Genomic DNA, 23186 nt, shown 5'->3' with positions numbered 1-23186 from the left:
TCCCTCTCTGGAACATGATTCAAACCTTGACCCTTTAGAGATGTTCTTATGGTTAGATTACAAGAAAATAGCCAAACGGTAAGATATTTTCAGTATCCAAAATGTTGCTTCAAAATGTTATTTATCATGATTTATATCAAAACCAAAAAAGCAGACAATAAATGTTATTTATCTTTGGGAAAGTGTCCAGGGTGGTGTGTATGCACACACACATGAATCTTTTAGTGTATTTGTACTTTTTGGAATATAATGAAGAATTTTAATGGAGAATGACTGGAGAGTGAACATTCTCTGTTCAGAACTGACACACATTTCAATTTTACCTAAAATTTTATTTTCAAACTCAATGAAACCAGAAGGGGGAAAAAAACCATAAATGTTTAAAATAATCTTGTTTTTTAGAAGTAACGACTTGTTCTTCTGTGTTTTCTTTTCAGAGTGAAGTGGTTGAGGCTGGTCTGTGTCAGAAGGTGCTCCTCTGAGTTTTTGGAGAGAAAAGAACTCATTCTCTTTTACAGGAAAGATCCTGTGACAATGACCAGACTGTCCTTCCTCCTGATTCTGCACAGATAGGAAGTCTGACTCCACACCCAGCAAGGCAGCTCCCAAGCGCTGACCCACTTGGGTCAAGTTTTGACAAAGCAGGAAGTCAGATGGGTTGGGAGGGTTGGGGGGGGGGCAGGTCACTTGGTATGTGGGTGATGCAGTTCTTGAGGCTGTGGCTCTCTTTACCCATGTGTGGATACTTTCTCTTTAGCACAAGGGTGGTGTTGTGCTTTGTTTTAGACAGGTTCCTGTCAGCCTCTGTTGGGGCAGGGAGAAGCGAGCATCCAGGCAAGGGAGAACTCAACCAATTGCTCTTTGAAATCTCCAACTCTTCCCACCATTACATAATATCTGGGTATCTTAGCAAACCAGCCTTAAGCACATCATCCAGTGTTATTTTTACATACACAGTCACAGAAATACGATAGGGATTACTAATTATTTGACATCTCCTTCTTCCTGTGACTCCTAAACACCTTTTTTTGGAAACATGAGTCCCTGTGGGTTTTGAACATGCAACCATCATTTTGCATTGTCACTCCTTTATATTTTTATAAACTTCCATCAAATAACCGTCAAGATTGCTTAACTTCTGCTGTGGATACCACACATGTGCTTTGTATTACCCATGTTACTGGCCTTCTTGCGGGACTCAGTGTCTTGAGGCATTGATGGTGTGTCTTATCTCCAATGGCTGTGAAACAGGAAGAACTATTGTCCCTTTGGCATAAATTGTTGAGAGCTTATGTCTGTCATTTGAGGGCAGGAGGAATGTTAGGGACTGTATCAGTCTTCAATGGATATAGAATTGCCTGTTGTGAAGGTATAGAATATTTGTTTTGGGAGAAAAATACCTTTGTACACATTTTCCAGGAGAAACAGTTGTGTGGTCCTATAAGGAGATATTTTAGCTGCAGTATCTCCGTGTCTTAGCTGCCACAGGTGGAAGTCTGTGAGAGGCAGCTATGTATGGGCGCGTGCCAGAGTGACTTGAGCTTATCATGAGCCAGGATTCTGGATAATGTGAATTTGATTTTTTATTTAACTAGAAGACACATGTATTACAACTCATTGTTTCATTATAAGGATAGTTCCTTAAATTAGTGAATTTTTCTTCTTCCTCTTTATTTTTTACATGTCAAATGTGAATCTTTTAGTGCATTTGTACTTTTTGGAATATAATGAAGAATTTTAATGGAGAATGACTTTAAAAACATTTACAATAAATTATTTTTGCATCTGCATTTTTGTGCTCAGATTTGTCTCATGGGTGTTGTCTCTCCAGGGTCATGCTTTGGACTGGCATTTTCTTGCAGTAAATGGGGTCAGAAGTGATTTTTCATGTTCCCAAGGGCAGCTTCCTCTTCTTTATGAATAAGATGGAGCTGTTTGGACTGGAGTAGGCAGAATTCTTCTCTGTGTGTTCCATTCAGCACAGGAAGAGGTTTCAATAAGTATCTGCAAAATAATTGGAGGGTTTGAATTTCTGCTCTTTTTCAGAAGTCACCTAGATATGCATAGAAAGGAGACAGCCAGATCAGCAGAATCCCTTCTGTCTCTGCTGCCACCAAAAATTCTAGCCATGTGTCCAATTATTTTTTGCTTTTCAATTTAATTTTTTTCTCTCTCTATATTTTTAAAGTGATATGTTTTATCGAGGTTCTCCGTGGAGAAAATAATGAGAAAAGAAGCTGTTCATATAATCAGGGAGTCAGAATCTGAAAGAGGAAATAGCAGGGGAAGATACCCAGGTTCCATATCCAGATTTGAAAAATAAAGACAAAATGTAAGTCATGGGTGCTCAGAGAAATGCGTGGTCAGTGTAATTCAGTTGGAGAAGGTTTTGCATAGGAAGAAGGAAGTTCAAGCTGAACCCTGAAGCACTGGTGGGATTTGAATAATTGCCCTCTTTTGCACATGTCTGTATCTTCTTAGGATGCAGTTCACATTCTCTCCTTTTCCTTTTATATGTGGATTCTTGATCTAAACTCCTGCCCTATTCAGAGTATGATCCATGAAAAGAAAAAACGGGAGCAATATCTCAAAGGCTCTCATTCTCTCCCATTACTGTTTTATTGCTTTTTAATAAGGCAATTCACAATGTTGCTGGTAGTTTTATCCATAGACAGATTTTAATGTTTTCTTTATGATTAGAAATCATTGACTTTTAACATCGAAAGGGAACGCCCTCATCTTACACCTGGGAGACCAAGACCTGGAGAGCCAGGAGGACCAGCCCATCGTCCCATCATTCCTTGTGGGCAAAGCCTAGTCCATTCACACACATGGTGACTGGCCACCAACCCTGGTGGGTGCCCCACAGTCAGGTTCAGTGCTGGTTTTGGTTGACATCTGGGATCTATGAGGAGCACAAATGGTCGGAGAAAGATAAATCGAAAGGTGTGGCTATCCGGCTGTAGGAGATTCTATGATGACAACCTCCACACAGTGTTTCCCTAAGCACTTGCTAAAGTGCCCTCTAGAAAGTGGGAGAGATTCATTCAACAATTGGCAGAAGCAGAGCATCATCAGACCAAGTGGATGTTCTGCACTTAAGTGTCTAGGCTTAGAAAAGAACAGTCAGACACATGGAAAAACAGAACCTCCTTTTCTCTGAAGGCCCTCCTGGAGTCATAGAGACTTGTCTCTTCTGTTCTGCCTGTGCCCTTTCATCTCTGAGAAGATGCGAACTACCTGTCATCCTAAAATTGCTTGTCCTAAAAGTGTCAACCTTTGAACTTCTCAACAGATTTCCTGCCCTATCTTTACCCCTTTCCCATTTATGTCTTTTGTCCCAAATAAGTTTTTCAGAGTAAGAGATTATTTATAGAGGCTCATATGAATGTAAATGGAGACCACAGAGCCTGCCTGCTGTTGCTGGATATTGTACCTCTGAATTTTGGCCATGTACTCTTTGAAGCCCAGCGCAGGGGATGAGGGTTTTTCTGGTTATATTTATGACATAGGAGAGTAAATGCTCCACCCCGGGGTCTCTATCAAGAACACAGATTGCTTAACTAAGGAGTTCATCCTCAACCCAATGAGATTGTATACAAATGTGTGTGTGTGTATTTTCCACCAATAGAGTATACAGCTTTCATCAGAAATCTAGAAATCTCTGGAAAATAGGATCAGCATTACATACAGACGTAGCAGGGTTTTTTCAACATTAACTTTTATTAGAAAAAATTGAGATATTCTAGTTACAATCCCTAGCTCTCCTCACCAAAATAATTAATGGGGAGAAATATAAAGCTTAAAAAAAATGGTTAAATATTTATAAAAACCTGTATTGTACCCTCCTGGTTCAAGCCATAACCAACCCAGGCACAGGAACCAATGAGTCGAAGGACATGAAGTGTACTAAACTCATATTTCCTTAAATTTTATTTTTAAGTTATTTTTTATTATTTCTGATTGACAAATAACATTGCATATACATCATTGTGGGTATTTCAAAACACATCAAAGTGGTTCTCTAGCACATAATAATTTCCTTTTACAATCCTTCTAATTTCACTATGAGAACAACTTTTTCTTCTTCTTTTTTTTTTTGGCTAGGAATTAATGTGGTCCTGATGGGAGACAAATACTGTTTGGGACTGGTAATGCTTTCACAGGATAAGGCTCAAACACATATAGGTTACCATTTTGTACTAAGAATATATCAACCAACCAACATCCATAGTGGTTTCATATCCATGTAAAAAATCCCAGCAAAAACCCATCAGTTTGGTGTTTTTGCCTTGCTGGAAAGTCCCCGTGTGGCCCTGGATAACCAGATGTATCAACGTGCTCTTCTCCATACATCATAAAAGATTTCTGTTTCTCTTTACTCTTTGATATGATTTCTATTTAGGGTTTGTGATAGAGGTTCTGCTTACTGTATTAAATGTAAATCCTCTCATGTGAGTGAAAAACCTGAGCATCTGGGTAACAGACTCAAGGTCACAGAACAGGAAGAGAAAGAACCAGGATTTGAACCACTGGTTGTCTGTCTTGGGTCCATACTCTTCCCCCAGCCACGTTACACCTTCCACAGTGTTCTCTGCTACCATGAACACGCCCTTTCAAACCTGAGTGAACTCCAGCCAGAGATACAAGTTAGGGTTACCTGGGAAAGAATTTTGCTAAAAGTAGGAGACTAGCAGAAGCTAAGATGTCAGGATGTGGCTGACCCTTAGCTGCAGACCATCAGCTGGCTAAAAGCCCAGCAAGCCTGCATTGATCATCTAGCCTCAAACCACTGGATTTCTCTTCATTGGGCACTTGCCATGTTTTAAATAGCAAAGTTGAGCTTGGGTTAGCTTTGAGAACAAAACAATAATGAAACATATAATGTATCTACTGCTTGTTTCAACAAACCGTTTACTATTTTAACTTCTCTAAAATTAGGACAATGGCCATGAGTAAAACAAAGCAGCAAGTGGAGGACACAGGTGTGAATATAGAAATAGCCTAGTTTGCTAATTTTCTTGGTCTCACTCATCTCATTTGTGGTTTAATATTTTCATATCATTTTATTGGTACTACTCTTATGAGTTATATCAATAACCAAACATATTCCTGTTAAGTTAATCTCAAATATGATCATTTAGGGCAGAGGTCTGCAATTTTTTTTTTCAATCTATAAAGGGACAAAACATTAGTATTTTTGACTTTTCAGGGCCTGTGGTCTATGTCACAACTACTCAAATCTCCTCCATGGTTGAGCAACTGTAGACAATGCAAAGAAATAAGTGTGGCTGTGTCTCAATAAAACATTATTTACAAAAATAGGTGATGGGCCGGATTCGGTTAGTGGGCCACAGTGTGATGAACCTGATTTAGGGATAGACATAATTCTAGAAATACTAAAAAAAGGAGAAGAGAGACAACAAATAATCGAGGCCAAAGGAGACATGCTCATCAGAGAAGGGGTGGATGTGAGTTTTGTTTCCCATGTAGACTTCTCATTCCTATTTTATACATGACATGCTATTTAATAGAGATATTGACTACACAGAAGAGGCTCTTCTGTACGGTATATTGGAGGAGTACTGAGTTGGAAGCCAGGAAATCATGCTCTTAGCTAAAGTTGTGCCACTAACTTAATATATCAATGGGCAAATTATTCTCTCTGAGTCCAAAAAAAGATGAGGGAATTAAAGGATCTCCAAAGGTCTTTCTGCAGTATCACTTTTTGAGACTGATTGTCTTATTAAGGTTTACGGGGTGGGGGGGAGGGGGACTAAGATGTAGCTCAGTGGTAGCTTGCTTGCCTAGTATGTAGTTTCAATCCCTAGCTCTCCCCACCAAAATAAATTAATGGGGAGAAATATAAAGCTTAAAAAAAAAAAAACATGGTTAAAGATTTGTAAAAACTTGTACTGTACCCTCCTGGTTCAACCCATAACCAACCCAGGCAAGGAACCAATGAGTCGAAGGACATTGTATCAAGGACATTCCTCAGAGGAGTATCTCAGGCTGTCATTGGGAGTAGGACTGAGTCACTGCAATGAGTGACTTCCCCCTCGGGTCACTTGATATAATGAGAAAACTTCCTTGTACCTTCAGATAGCAATCATGATGATATTTTGTAAGAATCCAAGAACATTTCGTGGTAAACAGAGCTGCAGGGGAACCACAAATCTCTTTCCACCACACAGTACTTCCAGTTCTTTTTAGAACCAAGGATGATCACTCCTTTCTCAAATAGTGGTGTTCAGGATGACTGGTTGACTCTCAGATGTTGAATGTTGAGCAGGATCTTAGAGGCCCTTGTCTTTAGAAAACTTTGCACAGAAGGGCTTCCTACCTGAGGCTTGCTTTAAGCAGAGATGCCCACTTTCCACTTTTACCTGCTGGCACTAAACTAACACTAGTCCAGCTTCTTCATTGTAAAAGGGAAAACTGTGTCTCAAAAGGGGAGGGAAGTACGTGTGGCTGTTTTAGGGAGGGAGAGGAGATTTTGCTTGGCATGAGAAGCTCATATTCATCTTCTGGGGAAGGGGGGTGCCTAGGAGTGGAGGGCACACGGAGAAGTGAATACTCAGTCTCTGTTCCTCCCAAAGACTCTTTGGGTCTCTCAGCCTTGCAGGAAACATTCTCATAGTACACCTCAGCAGAGGTCCCTGAAGGCCTTCTTCCTTGGTCCTTGTGATGATGGATAAGGACATAGCAGAGCTCCTCCGTGTGGGTCTGATTAGCACGGTCCTGCTGGCCAAAGGAGAGTCATCATCAAGATTTGGCCTCATGCTATTCCCTTCACACTTTAGTCTCCACACAGGCCTGATCCTGGGTAAAGTCTCTCTTCTACTACCATTTCCTTTCCATCTCTTGGCCATTTTTCCTAAAAATGGCCTCCACTCCAACCTCTAGACAAGATAGCCCGAGCATTCATATTGCCCAGTGTACACAGACTACCCACGTGTATTCTCTGTACCCCATGTTCCAGAATGACCCTTGAACACCTTGTATAATTCCCTAAGTCTTGGGCCCTGGGCAGCCCCTTCTCATAAAAGGCAATGATCTGATGATATCTTAATGTAATTGGGTTCTGATATAATCACTTATAGAGATCACTGCATCTTAAAAAAAGAGAAAGAATTCAAGGAAAGGCCTTACTTATGGTGGGGTTGCAGAAGATAAAAGCAAAGGGAGCCAAGAACAGGGAGAGAGCATGCATTTTGGAGTGATCTTTGGTTCCTGGCTCTGCCATCTTTCAGCTGTCTAACCTTGGGAAGTATCACTTAATCTATTTCCTCATATGTTAAATGATGGAGAAACAATGGTACCATCTTATGAGGTTGTTGTGACAGCTACCTGAGATGATGCCTCTAAAGCACTCAGTACATTGCTTGTCATAAATCAAATGCTCAGTAAATATTAGTTCCTTAAACTAAATTGTGCAACAGAGGGGCTGCTACTTCTGCCACCAGGCCCTGCATATGGCCCTGGGTTCACATTCCTGGCATCTAAAAAGTTCTTCTTCCATGTTATGGTCAGAAGAGGTCTTATTACCTGGATAGGAGTAGGTGTCATTCCTTCATCTAGAGAAAGAAAATAAAACTCAATGAATTTCACATCTCAAGGTGATTTAAGAAGAGTGGGAACTGGAATATCAGCAACCAGAGAACCAAGGGGCAGCTGAGGTGCCCTTATTGGGCTCTTATGATCTGCCAAAGATCCCCGGGGAGTCACAGAGCTATCTGAACAAGAAACAGCCCAAGCTTGCTCAAGCTGAGAGATCAAGTGGAAGGAGACACATTTGGTGAAACGGAAAATCACACTCCCCTTGCTTTCCTCCCTCTGTTCTCCTTACTTAACAAAATCCTTCGAATACCTATTCTGTTAGAAGGAACATGGGGGACAAGCATCAGAAACAGTCCTGTCCTCTAGAGACTCGCAGGCTAGCCTAGGAGCACACAGACTGGAGAGACTCAGAATGCAATGAGGAGGGGATTGCTTGTCCTTCGGGCAGCAGGAGATGGTGCTCCTTGGGGGCGGTGGTCAAGAAAAGTCTTACAGAAGGGAAACTCTTAAGGGGAGCATTCCCATTCCTGAAGCTGCAGGGAATGAGGACACAAGTAAGACAGTTTTTCAAAAGCCAGTTGTTTGTCACCAACTGGCTCTGACCACTCAGCAAAAAGGCAAATGAACACATCTGCCACACTCCCCAACCCCCATTCCCCAAAACGGCAAAAAGGGCCAGCTTGTAAATAAACAGGTGCCCTCCACGCAGCCTGCACAGGAGGCAGGTGTGACATGCAGCTTGCCATGCGGTGCACAGATTTACATTCCTCAGGGTCTCACATCCCCATGTGCTTCAGCTATCCAGAACCCCTCCTGATGATCATTAAAGAACAGGGTCGTGACTGTAAACATCAGGGGTCTTATTTATATCATATTTTACTCTGATGAAGATTAGAATTTCTTGGGACCCACCATTCCTGGGGTAAAATGGCTGGGCTGGGAGGGTAAGCTTATTCACTTAAACACCTTGCAAAGCTGGATTTAAGGATTTGGTGTGTGAATAAACTACATTCCCCTCTGCCCAGGAAAGCAAAGGCATCTTAAATGTAATGCTATTCACTGCCTGTTCCTTCTCAAATTCTTCTCTCTCCTTAACTTCACTGATCTGTCCTTGGAGTCCAGTGCACCAGTCACCTGAGTGGGCTTTTGGCAGCTGCTCTTGTCTTTCCCTGCCAAAACTATTATCCACACAGAAGGAGGATGATTGCTGTTATGAAGATCCCATCATCCCTGCCCCTTTGCCCCTTGTGCAGCTGCTGATTCTCCTGTGCTCTCATGACAAGGATCTAAATCTTTAACTGCCAATCCCTGTGCTTTTTCGCAGCTCCTTATAAATGTCTTCTGTCTCCACCTTTTACATTTATTGTCTGCAGTTCATTCCTTCAGCCTGCAGACCACAGACTCTAAGGACTTATGGAGATGAATAAGCCTATCTTCTCTTCAGTGAGCTCACAATCCAGTAGGGACAAAAGACAGATGATTGGATACGTTGAGGTAACATATGTAGATATTATACTAGAAATATGCCCACAGGGCTTTTAAGGCATAGAGAAGAGACAGTTTGGAAACATGCCTATCAAAATTGAAAATGATGGGAAGGCAATGACTTACTTTTCTTTTGGGAATCTTGCCTTGCTTTAAAAACACATAATTTTTTCCTGCAAAAACAAAACAGAGAAAAGCAAATTGGTTTTTTTGATATTCAGAAGCTCTCCAAAGAAATTACAATAACCTATGCAATTTAATTCTAAATCTTTAAGTTGTTAAATTTATATGACTTTTATGATGACTTTTCAGCTTCTAGGAATCAGAGGATAAGAAAGAGAAAATGAAAGATGAGACCAGATAGACATATATCTCCCTGCTCCCTTTTTCTCTTTGTCCCCTTTCTTCCCTTTTCTAAACCTGATATGGAATTTACGTATAGGGGAACTAAGGTTGTTTGGAGGTTTATTTCTAATACAATAATAGTTTATTTTATATCATGTGAGTGGGGGAGCCAGGATAATTGCCATTCCCAGTCCTAATCTATGATCCCCTAAACATTTTCCATTAGAACACACTGTAGAGAAGGTCTCCTGGAAAAATGGAATATAAATGTAGTGGACATCCATTACCATCTCCGGAGACAAGGACGCATTGCTCTGAGGAGGATCACCATATTGCCCTGGTTTGCTCAGTGGTTAATGTCATTACCAATCACTTAGCAGTTATTAACTATGTTTAGCATATTCATCATTTCCAAAGGTGTCCCAGTTTGGATAGTAAATTATATTAGTAAACTGTAAATTATCTGTACGAGGAACAGAAAGGTGTGCTTCTACACATGGAGACCCTGGAATTTTCAGCGTGAAAAAAAGTCTTCATATTAGTAGCCAGTTTCACTCTCGCTTCTGAGGCTTGCCAGTTTGAGGAGAGTGTACCACTCATGAGACAACTGTTCCTCTTTCTCACCCAATTCTGAGGGTTGCTTCCCAGATCGACTCTAAGTGACTGCGGTCTGGGATTGGTGCCAGGATTGCACTGTGGCCACGGACAGCCCAGAGTTCACAGGTAACTTAGAGCAAACACCACACTGAAACCACACTTAGGGAAATCACTCATAAGAGTGATTCTCCACTTACCACGGGAGGCAGAAACACTCTTCTGTGTCGTGGTAATCCCAGCATCTGAAATACCCAAGAGAAACTCACAGTCACAAGACTGGTTTATGCAGCTTTGTTAAGGTGGCTGCCTACCCTTCACCATTTCTGTAGAAAACCCTTTGTTTCCCCAGGCACGCCTTCACCTTAGGTGACTTGGACACATCCCTCTGAAGATGAAGATGACACCATTGGTTCCAAATCAGGGGAAAGAACATTTACTGTATTCTCAGCAAAGGAAAAAGTTTTCTCACACCCCATACTAGTGATTTGCTTTGTTCCTTTGTGATGAGGAACACATAGGATTATCTTCAGGAAATCAAGATACAGGCATGTGGACATCTTTAAAGGTCATTTCATTCCAGTGTGGGTTTGGCATATCTACACATAATTTCAGGGCACTCTGAATTTCTCCTTTTCGTACTACATTTTAATGGTCTGCTCCTCTGTCTATATTCTTTACTAGAATGTGAGCTTCACCAGATTGGTGAGTCATATTTGCTTCATTTATCATGATACATGTCACCAGCATGTGCCACATCTGACATAGACTAAATGTTTTCAGTAGATACTTGATAAGAATATGAATAAGAAATGAGTAGCCAAGAACAAAGTAATACTACCTGGCAGCTAAGATCATCTACCTCCTGACTCCAGTGGCATAGCTAGATAGCCAGACATGTCATTGACAGTAGATAAAATAAAAATCCCCTCTGCACACAGATATTGGATTAAAATCTAAATATCATTCTGTGCATCTTTCTGAATTTGAGACATGGTCATCTCCCCCCCACCCATGGTTGGATGTGAAAGCCTTCTATAAATTATTACATTAGTTAAGAATATTTGGAAAACACTGTCCAAAAAAGGTCTCTCTGATGACCTTTCCCAGGGAATTTTGTCAGAGGGGACGGTGGAGGAGTGGCTAGCTGCACTGTAACAGTGGCTGTGGCCACCATGTTGGCTGAGGGTAGTGACAGCCTTCAGGGGCTGTGTGTCATCAGAGCCTTTGAGGCTGAAGGGCACGGCCTCCAGCTCTTCCTCTTCTTTGGCCGCCTTTGGTTCCCTTTAAGCCATTTGTTTCCATCTCCTTCTTCTGTAACTAAAAGGCATCATAAGGAAACTACTGAGTCAAACCAATGCTAAGAAAAAAGTTCACAAAAGGGATATGAGAGTGAGATAAAAGGAGATGGTAGATTTCAAACTACGGGATCTATATATCTGAACTCCTTGAACCACAGTTTTTAAATATTAAAATGAGGAGATATATATACTGTTTAGCTAATGGGTTTGTAAGAATCAGATAAAGTTGACTATAGGAAAAAGCTACTTGTAAGTTCTTTCCTCTATTAAGCCTTTTCTGAAACGTATTCTTGCATTTCAATGAGAATGTTTTTGGATTAGGATGAGATCCAATAATTTCCATGTCTCAAATCAAATTTCTATAACCTCACCTACAAGTCAGCGATTGTAGGTTCCTGTTTTTCCACAGAGACTTCCCTTGCTCCCAGGTCTACCCGATCTCTCCCTTGTTTTAATGGTCCTGGCCCTTCTTATTTATTTCATCATTTGGATTATATGCTTTAGCATATTTGAACTATATGATTCTCAGCTTGCACTGAAGAATGTGGTCTGTTGGCCAATCACTGGGTTGGCAGCCCCCACACAGCCTTGGCCCAGCAGTTGATTTTTAGTTCCACTCTTTCAAAAGATCCTTCTGAAACTATGAGAAAAATGCAAATAATTCCATAGGAAACAGGACAACAGATTTTACCATACTTTGGGATTCTTAGACATTGGGACGCAAATTCCACATTGTGGTGATTCTTTTCCTGGAGGAAATTCTTTAGAGTTGGGCACTCAGAAGGTTAGGAAGAATAGATGAGGCTCTGTTTAACAGCATCAGGGTATAAACTCAAGGACTTCTTCATAAACCTTCCAAGAATTGTCATGGTGTGAGGAATGGGATCACTTCAGAAACAGAAAAAGTTTCAAATGGAAGTTCTAGATGGAACTTGGGCACAAACGATTTGAGACAGGCAAACAAAGACACAATAGGATATAGGACCCCTTATTTTATAACAGGGTAGGAGAGAGTCTGACACTGTCTTGTTGACTGTTGCTCACAGTTACTTCAGACTCCTAGCAAAGCAGCACAAGTCCCATCCAAGGTTTCCCCATTGTCTATTATCCTGTCTTCACATTAAGTACACTTATGCTGACGCAGGGTGTGTGTGTGTGTGTGTGTGTGTGTGTGTGTGTGTGATGGGTACTTGAGGGCAAGGACCTGTCAGGCTACCTTTTTCTTGAGCAGAAGCTGGGAGGAGTCTGGTACAGAGTCGGGTACACGGTTCTCTCACCTGGATGTTCTCTGCTTGGTGTTTTGGAGTCTGAGTTTCCAAGGCATCTCTTGAGTGTCCCGCTGCCACCTAAAACTCAATGTATCAGAAATGAGCTCAGCAATTCCTCTCCAGGATTTTCACTCTTTCTGTTTTCCCCACTTTGCTCACTTGTGCTGTTTGTGTAATCCTGGAATCGCTTCAGCTTTCCCAGCCCTTCTTGCAGTTGCTAACACTCCCTCCTAATGACACGCCACAGCTGTCTCTGACCTGATATTCTTTCCATTGCCTCAGAAAAGCCCCTAGACATGCACCTCTGGTCCTAAATCATTTGTTCCCAAATGTCCAGGAACCCTCATCACATTCCCTAAAGTGTCAGTGTACAGAGAGAGGCCTGGGCTCCTCAGCTGTCATTAACTGGTGGGGTTCCAGGGGCTGCACACAAGCAGTGGGTTCCTGTAAATCACCATTTTTCACGGAAAGCAAGGAGGCAGACAGAGAACAGGGCTAAAAGGAGAGGAAAAGAATTAAATAAAGACAATGAATAGGTTCATTGTTTGGGTTGTATATCTGCAAAATCATGTTTTCATTTGCTGGAAGTTGAGAGTATGAAGAAAAAGAAACTAACAAACACTGCTTACTTTGTGCCAGTCATTTTATGCTCCATATTTCACTTAATCCCAGAATATAACCGCCATGAAGTTCATATTATCACACTATTACTTACCAATCGATGAAGAAAGTGAGGCCGAAATAGGCAATTTGTTTAAGGATCCACAACCAGTAACAGAGAGAGTCTGGGTTTCCCTGGGGCAGATTTTTCCTTCAGAAACCCAGAGCTCTTCTCCTGAAAGTATAGGTGCCCTTCTATCCCAGTTTTTGTAACAAATTTAATCAGGAAAGACAAGGTAAGGGGCGTGCTGACAGGGTGGGAAGTGGGTGATGGGGTAAAGTAAAAACCTTAGTTCCCAGTCAATACAAGACTTTTGAATGTGTCAAGGAAAAAATTTTAAATCAGCATAAGAATGAGGATCCTAGGCCAACTGATTAACCATTTGAAAAAACATTATAAATCAGCATGAGAATGAGGATCCTAGGCCAACTGATCAACCATTTGAAAAAACATTTATCTGAAAGCATATGTTGAATATATAGGGCTAAACATAAAACAAAACCACACAAAGCATGTATGTGTGGATTGGTCTTATCTTAGAAGGGGGAAAGAATTAAAGCACAAATGCAAGAAACCTAAATACTTTCTACATTTAATTCAATCATCTTTAAAATATAACAAACATACAACTATAAAAGTTAGCATGGCCCAAGACACACAAACTGAAAAATATGCATGTATGTATGTATGTATGTATATATATATACATACATACATACACACACATATACATACATACATATATATTTGCAATATTTATGTAAGGACTAATTTCTTTAAAGTACAAATAACTTTTACCATCAATAACACAAAAGAAACCAAAATCCAAAACAAAAATAGGGAAAAGACATTATTGGCTCTTTCACATAAAGAAATCAAATGACTCCTAGAACTTAAAATAAATATAATGCATCTAATGTTATAACCATGATTAGAAGTTTGTCTCAAGAATTTTTTTACAATGTTTACATGTTAATGTCATAATCCACCACCCTCACACTGAAGTCCTGCAAAAATTCCAAGCCTTCTTTTGGTAAGTGGTGTTTTGGGATACGCCCTTTTTCTGTACTGCACTTTCCAGTGGCATGATCTGAGACCTTGGACACCAAAAAATCCCATAAACAATACCATCCTGCAAGCTCCCTCTCCCTAGACCACGTCACTTTACACCCTAAAGATCCCCTTAGTTTGGGTGGTACTAATTTTTACATCATTTGCTTTGATGCGAATGAAGACTGGTTCAAAAAATTTTACTTCTGATTACTGAATCATTTTATGTGTCAGACATTAAGTTAGCATTATGCACGTGAGAGGCTTCCATAGTAGGTATCATTTAATTTTTCTCCATTTAAAATGAGGAAACTGAGGTCTAGAAAAGTTAAACCAAACACTCTACCTATGTACATGACCTCTGCTTACCTGTTTTAAATCCAGGAAGTCTGCAGTACATGAGGCTTCATGGTGGCAGGAAACTTGCTAATTGTTTTGAACTTAAAATAGTGACAGAAAGAGTAGGTGTCTTGGAGCTCCTTGTAGAGCATTGTGCTCAAGGGAGCATTCCCTTCCCAGGGCCTCAGAAAACTGCTCCTTTCTTAGGTGGTGGCCTAGCACAGAGGCCTCTCTGGATGAAGTTGTTCCGCATTTCACAGCAGTTGCTCACTAGGATTCTGGGCCAAGTTGTATTTAAGGAACTTGGTAGGGTGTCTGACACATAGGAGGAACTGAATTCTTATCAGATTCCTTATTCAATTCCCTTCACCCCCAAGAACAGCCCTCTTTTTCTCCTGTTGCCCTCACCCTCTCCCCTGCTCCCTTGTAGGGAGTCTGGACTCACCTGTTTTCCCTCTGTAGATGGTTCCCCATCCTCTCAGTCCTCTCAGCACCTTCTCAGCCAACCGTCCCTTTACCACTTCCTTCTCACCCCTTGCACTCTGACAGGGCAACTCCTGACTTAGAGAATGGGCTGCATGGCTCTGGCCACCTGTGCAGAGCAGAAAAGAGAAGGGTATCTGTCTAGGGGAGGAAGAGGCCGGGGGAGGAGTGTTAGAGGCACACACGCGGAACGTGCTGAAATGTCAAAGCCTTTGTGCACTGGACTATTAGCCAAAACCAGAATCTGCTGGTCAGTGCAAGCCCTGAGAACCTGGGGAACCCCCGGTCTGCAATTACAAGTGGGTTGTGAGGTTTTTTCCATTTCAGATACCTATTAAATCATGTTGTCTTAGAAAAGTCAGGGGGGGGAAATTTTGTTTTAAAAGAGAAAAGGTTAAACCAAAGGGTTAAACCACAGGCTAGTAGAAAATATATAAAGGATTCTCAGAACTCACTCATGAGAAAACAAACGTCCAGTAACAAAAATGGCAAACTATTTGAACAGACTCTTCACCAAAGACACTGTATGGATAGCAAATAAATGCCTGAAAAGATGCTCACCATTACAGTCATTAGGATGATGTAGCTCAAACCCAAAAGCAATACCTTTGCACACTCTTTAGAAGGGCTGATGTTGAAAAATGAAAACAGAACCTGACAATACTGAGTGCCGACAAGGGATGGAGTACAAGTGAGAGTGTTACACATTGCTCTTGGCAATCTGAAATGGTACAGCCTCTTTGTAAACCAAATGGCAGTTACGTGTAAAGTTAGACTTCTCATGCAATGCAGTAATCCTGCTTATCTGAGTTTCACAAAAACTCCCTCATCAGTAAATTAAATGAAATAGCAAAGAAAGTAAATTCTTAACAAAGTTTATGTTACCCAAGTGAAAACTACATCCTCTAAGAACCTGTATGTAAAGTTGTATATCTGCCCCCCAAATTGGAAATAGCCCAAATATTCTTCAACTGGTGAATGGCTGAACAAACTATGGAGTTGAATACCAATTGGTGCAACAACTTGATGAATCTCAAATGCATTATTTTAAAAAACCAGACTTAAAACTGACATTTTGTGACATTCAGGACAAGACAAAACCAAAGTCTGCCAGAAGCAAGGGATAGGGAAGAAAGTGATTTTCAAAGATATGGAGGGAATTTCTGCTCTTTTCTTTATCCTGATAGTAGTGGTGGTGGTATGTCTCTTTGCATTCCTTGTCACAGAACTGTAAATTATAAAGGGTATATTAGTTTTATATATATCTCAAGAGGAAGAAAAGAAAGAAATTTGGGGATAGGAATCATGGATTTATTTTGCATATTCTTTTATTTTTTATTTGTTCTTTTTTAGATCTACATGACAGTAGAGTGTATTTTGACATATTATACATGCATGAGTAGTGTAACTTATTCTAATTAGGATCCATTCTTGTGGTGTATATGTTGTGGAGTTACACTGATCATGTATTCATACATGAACATAGGAAAGTTATGTCTGATTCATTCTACTGTCTTTCCTATTCTATGCCCCCTCCCTACTCTTCATTTCCCTTTGTCTAATTCAATGAACTTCTATCCTCTTCTTGTGGGTTATCATCAGAGAGAACATTCAGCCTTTGGATTTTGATGATTAGCTTATTTCACTTAGCATGATAGTCTCCAGTTCCATCCATTTACGAGCAAATGCTATAATTTCATTCTTCTTTAAAGATGAGTAATATTGCATTGTGTATATATACCATGTTTTCTTTATCCATTCATCTGTTGAAGGCCACCTAGTTCAGTTCCATAGTTCAGCTATTGTAAATTGATCTACTATAAACATTGACGTGACATAACACATAACATCACTGGTATGTGGAGTGGAATAACTGGGTCAAATGGTGGTTCCATTCAAAGTTTTCTGAGGAATCTCCATACTGCTTTCCATAGTGGTTGCACAAATATGCAGTCCCACCAGCAATGTGTGAGTGTGAGAGTCAAGCCAAAGTCACTCCATTTTGTTTAGTAACTCCATTTTATAAAACAACCATTCCAAGTAGAAGGGTCATGACCAGGGCAAGATGTTCTTTTCCTTTTGCTATAGAAACCTTTAAGAACACAGAACTACCTAATGGAGCATTGTTTCTGTAGCTAGGGTAATGGGGCTATGTTTCTGTAACTGGGGTGTCTGGGCTAGTTGTGATTGGCTAAGCGTCCTGCTGCCTGACTGCACTCTCTCACTACTGCAACTTGGCTTGCTTGCATTGGCTAGACCCCCAAACGTCCCTTTTGTGATTTTCAAGCTTATAAGGAGCATCCTTGCAATTGTTCAGGGCTGATCAGGGAAACAGGTTTATGTTCTGATCAGTCGAGACCAGTGTGCTTCAATAAAGGCTTGATTCAATTATACATGAGTGGTCTGGAAGTCAATTTATGAAACCCCAGGATGAAGCTTTAACTATAACATGAGTATACCTTTTTCCCCACATGTATTGTTCTTGGTATTTTTGCATTATTCTTGTATGTGACAGCTCTTTGTAGTGTGGTCACTCATTAGTTCATTTCTTCAACAATTATATATTGAATATTTACTATTTGCTGGGCACTGTGGATTCAATGGTAAGCAAAGCAGATGCCTGCCTGCCCTTATGGAGGAAATAAAACAAAGGGCAAAATACTTTTTTATTCGATCTTGGATAATACAGAGTTATACGTATAGGCAGAAACGGGCAGGGGAGAGGCTTGGAAGAAACAATTTGACAGAAACTAGGGAACTAGTTGAGCAACATCAGATCCATCCAGAGCATTCTTATCCAGCTGCTCTCCAGACTGAGTCTAGCTCTGGGAGGAATTTCCAGGTAAATGGATAGAGAGGCAGACAATCCCTACCTAGGAGAACAAAGTATTCCAGAGGCAGGTCAGCCTGTGAAGGAAAGGAGGTAATGCCAATCCAGAAGTCCTGATGCATGAAGGAAACTATATTATTATCTGCAATGTTTTAGTCTTATATGCATAAAGACAAATTTAAAATAAGTCTAATTTTCACTATTGAAAATAAGGGAAGAGATTGTCCTTTGTCTTAGAGTATTTACTTTACAAAACTTGTTTTTTTTGGCTCTGTCTTTGAAATGCATGTACTTTTATTTTTTTTAAGGCAAAATATGCAACCCAGCAAATTTTCTCTAAGAACCTAGGGGGTTTCTCTTGGAAAAGTAACTATGGAGGAAGACAGTGACCCTATCTTCCAGTTTCCCTGGGAGGCCAGGAGCTTAACTTCAGTTGAAACCCAGCTCCAAATTGCAAATCTACCTGCAATTAAAGATAAATGAGAACTATATTTTTCTTTTAAAGGTAATTAGTGAACACATTAACCAAAGAGTGGAGGATGAACCACATGGAACAAATGTCCTCTTATATGAAAACTAATCCTTTTTTATGTTTTGAGAATGTATGCAATAGCTTGTTTGCCTGGCTATATAAAAGGACAAGATTACTCTTTTAGGGATTGTGATATGCATTGCATTTATTCCAATTTAATATCTATAAAAATTAAGGGTTTTCTTTCTCTTCTACCTCTGTGGAGAGGTTTAAAGGAGAGACAGGAGAATTTGGTTTAAATTATCTCTAATAGTCATTTTATTAAATTTTTTATTAATCCCTCAGATAATTAACTCTAGGAAAAATGTTATGGTAGAAAATTTTCTTATTTTGTGAACATCTTAAAAATCACAAAATCCCTCTTCCTAGTAAATTAGATAGTTAAATAAGAAAATATATAACAAAGTTTACTTTTAAAATTAGGGTGTTCATTGCATATAGGTTTAAGAAATCTAGGACTACCTTAATCTGTTTCTTCCATTCTTCACTTCTAAAGCCATTTCCTTCCCCAGGCTGGATAATTGCAATAAATATTAAAGGATATCATCTAAGTTACCTAAATCATCTATGTGTAGAAAATTTGGGATAGCAACCATGGCCTACCATTTTGTGTGTGGACAAAATGTAGCGTGTGTGTGTGTGTGTAATAATCTAACTTTTACTTACTTTGTGCTGAAGAAGAGGAGCTGATTAGGAGTCCTGATTGATGTCTGAAAACCACAGCTACTCATTGCTAATAGTCCTCATTAAAGAATGTTTTTAAAAAGGTGATAACTGTTTGTCCCAGTAATTCTGGTTGGGCTTTTGCATTTTGCTCCAATGGCTGGTCAAGAACAATGAGTAACCTAGAGGGTTATTTTGATTGGAAAGGCCATTGTCTGAAAGCAAAGTGGGAGTTTGTTCAGTTCACTGAAACTCTCTTATAGATGTGACTGGAAGGAGGGTAGCACAGTACTTCTTTGTTAATGAGTGACCCTTGAGAAAAATGTTTCTTCTTTTACAAAGTTTCTCATTAAAAAAAAAAAAAAGTAACATAGAATATAAAAGATAAATAACTACAGGAAAAAAATACAAAACAGGAGGGCAGGCACTGTAAAAGTTCAAGAACTCAGCTAAATTTTTAAAAATCAAAGTGAAAGGCCCTTTTATCAAAATATCATTAAAAAACAAGCAATGTTATGGACATTGTAAACAAATTAAGTGGGTTACCTCTGACAGTCAAATGGAAGCAAGCTCTAAGCGCCCTCTTCAGGCCAAAATCTGTGCATGACATTCTTTCAGATAGAAGTGAAGTCCTGGGCACAGAGCCCCCATTCCTGCACACCAGGCGGGTGCACACCAGCACACATGGTCCAGGGTTATTTTGTGTTTCAGTGCCTTGTGTAGGGAGACGTTTACAATCCAGTCCAAAAACCTAGCAGACATTGACAGCCCCTAATACTGTGGAGTGTGTGCTTCTCCAATAGCTTAGATTTTATTTGGAAACCTAGGCCACCTAAAAACTTTGTAAATTATGCTGTTTGGAGTCTTTCTGATTCCAGAGAAAAGAAAAGAAAGCAATCACATTCTCTTAGGTCAGTAATAAAGGGGTGTGTGTGTGTGTATGTGTGTGTGTGTGCGTGTGTGTTTGATTCCTACTCCCCTCAATCCTTTGTCTTAATTTTCATTTGGTAAAGAACCAGGTTATCTTTACCACAAAGGACATTTTTGTGACTGGAATCTTTGCACTTTGCTCCTAAGAATGTGCCCATCGCCAATTGTTTGGCACAGCATTGAGATTTCTTAACTTCCAGGGAGGTCTGAACCTGAAGGCACATTTAAATTTTTATTAATTCTGTAGGTATTTATTCAGTGTTTAGTATGGGGGAATATATGGTATGATGCCTTATTTTCAAATCTATAATCCGCTTCCTACAAGTTGTAGGATTTTTAGCAAATAGCTCAAACTCACCCAAGTTTACTCATTCATAAATTGGAAATAAAGGTGTCTACTTAACCTAGTTGCTATGAAGATTACAGGAGTTCATACCTATATAGTCTATTATATAGGCTAGTATACCTAACAAAGCATGCACTCTCCTGTGATGACTATTTTCTAAAATTGTGTACCTAATATTGTGCTCATTGTTCTGGATAAAATGGATGCTAGAGGTTTCATTTAGGGTTGGGTTATGTGGTTCAGTCTGAATCAGGTTCCATTCTTTACTATTATGGCTGAGAAATTCTGAGCTCCCAAGATGAGTGAAATATGAAGAATGACAAAAATCAATACTTGGATCAAGAGCAACATTTAAACCACATTTTAGTGGCATTTTATTATCCATAATAAAATGAATTGAATCATTATCACTCTAAAGACAATGCTCAAACTACCTTAGGTGACATAAGCTTTTTTTTTCTGACTCTTAAGACTAAAACTTACTGTAATATTTTTGAGATATCTGAATATTTAAAATAATAGATATTTTACATCAAGAACATTTTGCAAATATATATGTATGATCTGAGCTGGCTGGTCACCACGTTCAGATGCCTTTTCTGCAGAGCTCCAAGAGCATCCACACAGGATCCAACCAGAAGCTGGCCCCTCTGGATGACGGAAGTGTGCTGCAGCCACAGCAGGCCTCCCAGCACAGTCACACCGATGCTTGCTTCCATCTTCAGTACAGGCTTGTCAATTGCTTCTAACCCAGGAGGGAAGAAAAAACACAAAGAAAGCAGAGAGCTTTGGAATCTCGCAGCATTGACCAACAACCTGAAACAGGATGTACTAGAGAGTCATTTCCACCCCCTCCCTCTCCCACCATGGAATATCTCCTGGCCTTTATGGTCAAGGGTAAAGAAGGAAATTGCAGGAGTGAGTATGACCATTATCTCATCATAAATTGGTGGCAGCAAGACAAACTGGGGGTAGAGTCAGAGCAACACCTGGGGCCTGCTGAACTGGATGCAGGTGGTGTATGGATTATTAGGAGGAAGATGTTCTGCTCTGGCAAACACTAACTTAGTTCCTTAACCCTCACCGAGCTTCAGGTCAGGTTTTTCCCACTCTGTTATATAGCATCGGTGAATGTAAAGAGTGACAGAAAGGAACAGCTAACTCTCAGGTTATACTTCAATAATGCTTAATAATCATTTTTTCATTATAGCACCAATAGAACGACACACAATAAGAGAAGTGAACAAAACCACCTCTGCTTTCACCTAATTACAACACAATCATTTAGATTTATTTTTTTCTACTCATTTTGGGGTTAAAAGATGTTTATTGTATGTTTGTTGTATGTTCTGCCTTCCTCTTCATAGTCTACATTGGACTACACAACCAGTCTTTTCAGTGGTTGTATGATATTTTCTTGTATGAATGTTCTATATTGGACGCTTGAACTCTTTTAATCATTATATTATTATCGCCATTAGAAATAGTATAGTGTCCTGGACATTTTGTTTACTTTAATACCTGGGCTACTTCCAAGAACCGCCGAGTCAAAATATGTGAGCATATTTATGGTTGTTGTTATAATAAATTGCTTTCACTCATCTATCAGCAAAATACAAGAAAACCAGTATCATTCAATTTCCATCTATTTCAAAGGAAATAGATTTTGACATTAAAAAACTGTACATATTTTAAAAAGCAAATGTTTCTATTTCATTGTTGTTTACGTTTGTATTTTGTAATTTACTGTTTTACCACATTAGATATTTTCTTGTACCTGAACAGGCTGTTCATGAGCTTACCTACTGGAGTTATAGTTTTCCTTGTTATGCTATATGATAGATAAAGATATTGCTTGTATTGTGAGCACATAATTCTTGCAAATAGTTTTCCCTAGTGTATTGTTCATGTTTAAATCTATTTTTTTTAAATTAAATCTGTTTTTAAATGCTTCCTTTATCATAGGATGTGGCATGCAAGGTTACATTTACTTAGATGAAGATAAACCTATTTATCTGATGGTTTTTATTTTTTAACCCAGTGCTATGCCCTGTGACATAAGTCATGTAAAACAGACATACACACAGATATTTATAACAGACACATCCGGCACAGCCAGCTGTCAGATCGCTAGACTCATGGTTCCCCAATGGTCTTGTTTTCTCATGTCCTCTATTCTGAACATCCTCTTTTTTCTCCAAAGAGTCTGTTAATTCTTCATTGCCAGCTCTTTCTATTTCAAATTCCTTCAACAACAGTTGGCACTATCCACAGTGTATCCTCTATTGCTATTTAACTGTCCTCCAGTATGGTTTGTCTATGTAACTAAAACATAAATCCTTAGAATCGAAGTCATAACTTATTATCTTTTGATATCTTTCAACATTACATGGTCACTTGAAAAACAGCCTAGTGAACTGGGAGCAGCCAGTGTTGCATGGTGGGGTTAAGTAGCAGAATAGAGAGGGGAAACCAGGAATCTATGTTTTAAGAAATCTAGACAGAGGAATCTTATTTTAAAGATAACGTTTCAAATTGGAATTTAGAGACACTGGGAGAATCAACTAGTGAGTGGGAAGTGCTCTAATCCACACTACCATACTAAGGGCAAATGCACTTCTGGTTTCAGTCTCCATTGGATATGTTCCTAGTCATGTTGAGGAAACTGAGGCAGCTTACCAGGTTTTCACTTAGGTTTTTTCTAGGAGATGCTTTAGACTTTAATATTCTCCTCGAGTAATGTTCCAGACTCTTCAGCCTAGAAATTGGGATAGGAAACAGGAGTCAAATTCTGAGGCT

The 23186-nt window shown here is 39.6% G+C and overlaps 3 protein-coding genes across 7 annotated transcripts in view; 1 reads left to right on the top strand and 2 right to left on the bottom strand.

Annotated features, from left to right (window-relative positions):
• The window catches only part of CUNH3orf52 (chromosome unknown C3orf52 homolog), a 33353-nt gene extending 31454 nt beyond the window's left edge, over positions 1-1899 (top strand). The window contains exon 6 of the mRNA XM_015478531.2: positions 438-1899. Within this exon, the coding sequence (XP_015334017.1) occupies positions 438-442 (5 nt within the window). The 3' untranslated portion in view covers positions 443-1899. The remainder of the gene's footprint in view (positions 1-437) is intronic.
• A 2006-nt stretch (positions 1900-3905) lies between these two features.
• Gcsam (germinal center associated signaling and motility) lies at positions 3906-15243 on the bottom strand. Of its 5 annotated transcripts, none has more exons than XM_015478525.2 (6): positions 15049-15243; positions 12563-12631; positions 10185-10229; positions 9172-9218; positions 7549-7577; positions 3906-6744 (listed from the first exon to the last, which is right to left on the bottom strand). In XM_015478525.2, exons 1-6 carry the CDS (start codon positions 15075-15077, stop codon positions 6421-6423), a joined length of 543 nt encoding a protein of 180 aa, XP_015334011.1. In that variant the 5' UTR covers positions 15078-15243; the 3' UTR covers positions 3906-6420. The 5 variants fall into 5 exon arrangements, with proteins under 5 accessions (XP_015334011.1, XP_015334013.1, XP_015334015.1 ...); XM_015478527.2 differs by having other exon boundaries at positions 3906-6741; positions 15049-15227; XM_015478529.2 differs by lacking the exon at positions 15049-15243 and adding an exon at positions 14634-15022 and having other exon boundaries at positions 12563-12637.
• Positions 15244-20816: 5573 nt separating this feature from the next.
• The window catches only part of Slc9c1 (solute carrier family 9 member C1), a 72829-nt gene continuing 70459 nt past the window's right edge, over positions 20817-23186 (bottom strand). The window contains exons 27-28 of the mRNA XM_048803847.1: positions 23067-23145; positions 20817-21132 (exon numbers count right to left, since the gene is read on the bottom strand). Coding sequence (XP_048659804.1) covers positions 23101-23145 — 45 coding nt within the window. The 3' untranslated portion in view covers positions 20817-21132; positions 23067-23100. The remainder of the gene's footprint in view (positions 21133-23066; positions 23146-23186) is intronic.

This window comes from Marmota marmota, unplaced genomic scaffold (genome assembly GCF_001458135.2).
Source record: "Marmota marmota marmota unplaced genomic scaffold, marMar, whole genome shotgun sequence".
Lineage (NCBI taxonomy): Eukaryota > Metazoa > Chordata > Mammalia > Rodentia > Sciuridae > Marmota > Marmota marmota.
Note: the sequence above shows the minus strand (reverse complement) of the source record. Positions and strands in the feature narration are given on the sequence as shown.

Excerpts from the sequence above, each read along its gene's own strand:
- Gcsam (XM_015478525.2), bottom strand. The coding sequence starts at position 15,077 with ATGGGGAACCATCTACAGAGGGAAAACAG. Across the intron at positions 10,230-12,562 it reads ACCAAGCAGAGAACATCCAG|ATGCTGGGATTACCACGACA; the intron begins GTGAGAGAACCG and ends TGGGTATTTCAG. Across the intron at positions 9,219-10,184 it reads GAGTGTTTCTGCCTCCCGTG|GAAAAAATTATGTGTTTTTA; the intron begins GTAAGTGGAGAA and ends TTGTTTTTGCAG.